The 5,000-nt window shown below is 51.6% G+C and overlaps 1 protein-coding gene across 1 annotated transcript in view; it reads right to left on the bottom strand.

Moving 5' to 3' along the window:
* Positions 1-5,000, bottom strand: part of LOC143279045 (neuronal acetylcholine receptor subunit alpha-10-like) — a 236,674-nt gene that overhangs the window by 16,895 nt on the left and 214,779 nt on the right. The window contains exons 6-7 of the mRNA XM_076583320.1: positions 3,159-3,432; positions 253-514 (exon numbers count right to left, since the gene is read on the bottom strand). Of these exons, the coding sequence (XP_076439435.1) occupies positions 253-514; positions 3,159-3,432 (536 nt within the window). The remainder of the gene's footprint in view (positions 1-252; positions 515-3,158; positions 3,433-5,000) is intronic.

Here is a 5,000-nt window from a genome sequence, read left to right as displayed (position 1 = left end):
CCTCCTCATCACCCCCACCCTCACCCCACCCCTGTACTCACCCAGACACCCCCTGCACCTAACCCCTCCTCCTCCTCACTCCCACCTTCACCCCATCGCTCTAATCACCCTGAGAGACACCCCCCCCCCCCCTAACCCCTTCTTCCACTCCCCACCCCCCTACGCCTCTACCCACCTAGACAACCCCCTCCCCCCTCCCCCCTTCTCCTCCTCCTCACACCCACCCCACCACCCACCCAGCCACTCACTCACCGATGAGGGGCAGGTCATCGGACGTGGGAGGCATCTGGTCCGCCACGATCATCAGGAAGACGGTCATGGACAGCAGGGTGGTGATGCCCATGGAGATCTTCTCCCCGGAGTCCGAGGGCATGTAGAAGCCCAGGAGCGACACGAGGGTGATGAGCATGCAAGGCACCACCATGTTGAAGACGTAGAAGAGGGGCCGCCTCTGGATCAGGATGTGGTTGCGCACGAAGATGTATGGCTCCGGGCAGCAGGAGAAGAACTCTTTCTGCAGGGGGTGGGAGGAGGGAGGGGGTGCAGGGGGCGGGCGAGGCATCGAGCGTGAATAAATTCGTATTAAAAAGTTTGCTGGTTTTTTGTTGTTGTTGTTGTTTTGTTGTTGTTGTTTTTTGCCAGGCCAGGCATCAAGAATGATAAACGTACGTTCACACATGCATATGCATTTACACACGTACACAGACACACACAGACACACACACATGCACACACACGCACTGATGCACATACACACAACGCACACACCGGCACACACATGCACGCACACACACACACACACGCACGCACTCACACACAGACAACACACACACACACACACACACACACACACACACACACACACACACACACATATATATATATATATATATATATATATATATATATATATATATATATATATATATATGCATGCGCACAGATGCGAGCACACACACACACACACACACACACACACACACACACATGAGGTGTGTGGTTACACTTCTCGCACATTCCTAAATCACATCACGTTTTCCATCCAGCAGCTCTCTCTCTCTCTCTCTCTCTCTCTCTCTCTCTCTCTCTCTCTCTCGCACACATTCACCAACGTACACCCTCTGCACCTTAACCTCAACAAGCATGCACTCAACCACCCATCCAACATCACACAACCACCACCTTCACCACCCCTACCCACCATCGTCACTCTCACCCCCTTCCCGCCACCAAGCAGTCAACCAACCAAATGATCCACCTCGCTCTCCTGCAAGATCTCCAGCAGCTGCAGCTCAGGTGCTGTTGGTGAGTGTCGGCCTCACCTTGCCCGCACGCCCCTCACTCTCATCACCACACCCACCTTTACCTCCACCACCACCACCACCACCTTCACTACCACCTTCACCATCACATCGCCCCACCCACCACCACAACCACCCTCACCACCACCTTCACCACCGCCCTCACCACCACCACCACCACCACCACAATCACTCACCTCCCTCCTGCAGAGACTCGAAGAGGTGCCACCCTCACAACCACCACAACCCTCACCACCACCCTCACCACCACCCTCACCACCACCCGCACCACCACCACCACAACCATTACTCACATCGCTCCTGCAGAGACTCGATGAGGTGCCACTCTCACCACCACCACTACCACCACCCTCACCACGAACACAACCACCACCCACACCTACCCCCACCCCTACACCACCACCTCACCACCACTCTCACCATCGCCACCACAACCGTCACTCACCTCGCTCTCCTGCAGAAACTCGAAGAGGTGCCACCCTCTCCACACCACCACCCTCACCACCACCACCACCCTCACCACACCACCACCCTCACCACCACCACCACCCTCACCACCACCCTCACCACAAACACCACCCTCACCAACACCCTCACCACCACCACCACCCTCACCACAAACACCACCCTCACCACCACCACCACCCTCTCCACACCACCACCCTCACCACAAACACCACTCTCACCAACACCCTCACCACCACCACCCTCACCACCACCACCACCCTCACCACAAACACCACTCTCACCAACACCCTCACCACCACCACCACCCTCACCACCACCACCACTCTCACCAACACCCTCACCACTACCAACACCCTCACCACCACCACCACCCTCACCACCACCACCACCACCACTCTCACCAACACCCTCATCACTACCAACACCCTCACCACCACCACCACCCTCACCACCACTCTCACCAACACCCTCACCACCACCACCACCCTCACCACCACTCTCACCAACACCCTCACCACCACCACCACCCTCACCACCACTCTCACCAACACCCTCACCACCACCAACACCCTCACCACCACCGTCATCCTCACCACCACCACCACACTCACCAACACCCTCACCACCACCAACACCCTCACCACCACCACCACCCTCACCAATACCCTCACCACCACCACCGTTATATTCACCACCACCACAACCCTCACCACCACCGTCATCCTCACCACCACCACCACCCTCACCAACACCCTCACCACTACCAACACCCTCACCACCACCACCACCCTCACCAACACCCTCACCACCACCAACACCCTCACCACCACCACCACCCTCACCAATACCCTCACCACCACCACCGTTATATTCACCACCACCAACACCCTCACCACCACCCTCACCACCACCAACACCCTCACCAACACCCTCACCGCCACCACCACCCTCACCACAACCCTCACCAACACCCTCACCAACACCCTCACCACCACCCTCACCAACACCCTCACCACAACCCTCACCACCACTCTCACCAACACCCTCACCACCACCACAACCCTCACCACAACCCTCACCACCACTCTCACCAACACCCTCACCACCACCACAACCCTCACCAACACCCTCACCACCACTCTCACCAACACCCTCACCACCACCACAACCCTCACCACCACTCTCACCAACACCCTCACCACCACTGTCATCCTCACCACCACAACAACCCTCACCACCACTCTCACCAGCACCCTCACCACCACCGTCATCCTCACCACCACCACAACCCTCACCACCACTCTCACCACCACTCTCACCAACACCCTCACCACCACCGTCATCCTCACCACCACCACTACCACCCACCTCGCTCTCCTGCAGGAACTCCAGCAGGTGCCACTCGGTGCTGTTCATGTAGTTGGTGGTGTCCCCGATGCGGTCGCCCATGATGCGCAGCTCCAGGGCGTAGGCGTCGTAGGTCCAGGAGGCGAAGTGCAGGCTGCAGTTCTGCGTGTCGAAGGGGAAGTACTTGACGTTGATGGAGCACGACGACTTGAAGATCACCATGGACAGCCAGGTCACGTTGCCGTCGTTGGTCACAATGACGTTGGTGCTCACTGACTCTGACGTGATGTGGGCGCTGCGGTAGGGGTGGGTGGGTGGGGAGATGGGTGGAGGCGGGGTGGGGGGGGGGGGTGGAGGTTGGAGGGCGAATGGGGTGGCAGGAGAGGGAAAGCAAAGAACTTCAGAGTTGTGATGTAATTATCAACAGCTAGACAGGCCATAGTTCTATCTGAACAGGGGTGGGTGGGGGTGTAATTTAAAACAAAGGTACAGTCATCTTTCGATCATACAATGTCTGTCGTCTACAGCCCGATTTTCTACACAGTGAAAGTTGATGTGATAGAAAAAAAAGTAAAACTATACGATGCAATACAGTACAATACAACACAACACAACACAACGCAATACGATACTACACAATAAAACACAAATAAAATGCAATAAAATAGAAAACAATACAATACCAAACACTTCCAGCCTTCGCCCGCACGCCCCACACACATCAACAAAGACATTCACACATCTACGGATGTGCATCAAATACATAAAGAAAACGATATTCCTTTAAAAGCAAAACACCCCCACCACCACAAACAAAAAGGGAACAAACAAACGAACATTTTTTTGACTCACTTGTGTAAACAAAGTGAGTCTATGTTTTAACCCGGTGTTCGGTTGTGTGTGTGTGTGTGTGTGTGTGTGTGTGTGTGTGTGTGTCCGTGGTAAACTTTAACATTGACATTTTCTCTGCAACTACTTTGTCAGTTGACACCAAATTTGGCATAAAAATAGGAAAAATTCAGTTCTTTCCAGTCATCTTGTTTAAAACAATATTGCGCCTCTGGGATGGGCACAAAAAATTAAAGAATGAACCCTAATTATATGCAAACTGTATTTACTGTTATATTTATATTTTTTTGTATTCTCTAAACTTGGCACTTTGATCTGATATTCTGACCCAACAGCTAGAGGAGTTATTATTATCATTTTTTGTTCAAAGAGGAATTTCTTTTGATAAGCAAGGAATTTTTATTTATTTTGCAAACGTTTTGGTGCAGATAGTAAAAAAGGGAAATTACTCTGTAATGAATGCTAGGGGACTTAATTTATCACAAGTGAGTCTTGAAGGCCTAGCCTTTCTTGTTTAATTTATTTTTTGCTCAAGACTTTGTATATTGAACGCTGTATATTTGTCTTGCTTCTTGAAATAATGATAATAACTGGACACTTACCAGCGCTTTCCTCACTGCACAAAGCACTTTACAATCCACAAGACGACAGACACACAGACACAGAAACACACTCAGTCCTCAACTCACAACTCACAGTCATGCACAATAAACATATATATGCGCATACAAATTCGTACGTACAATACAACACACACACACACACACACACACACACACACACACACACATACATACATACATGCAATACATTTCAACACCGTACAATACAACACAATACAGTTCAAAACAACACAATACGATGCAATACAAAACAACACAATGAAATAAGCACAACATAAATATACAGCATAACACACCACAACGCAATACAACACAAACAACACAACATCAACACAACACAATACAACACAACACTACACAATACAGTACCAACACAACACTATACCAAACA

The sequence above is a fragment of the Babylonia areolata genome, chromosome 2 (assembly GCF_041734735.1).
Source record: "Babylonia areolata isolate BAREFJ2019XMU chromosome 2, ASM4173473v1, whole genome shotgun sequence".
Lineage (NCBI taxonomy): Eukaryota > Metazoa > Mollusca > Gastropoda > Neogastropoda > Buccinidae > Babylonia > Babylonia areolata.
Note: the sequence above shows the minus strand (reverse complement) of the source record. Positions and strands in the feature narration are given on the sequence as shown.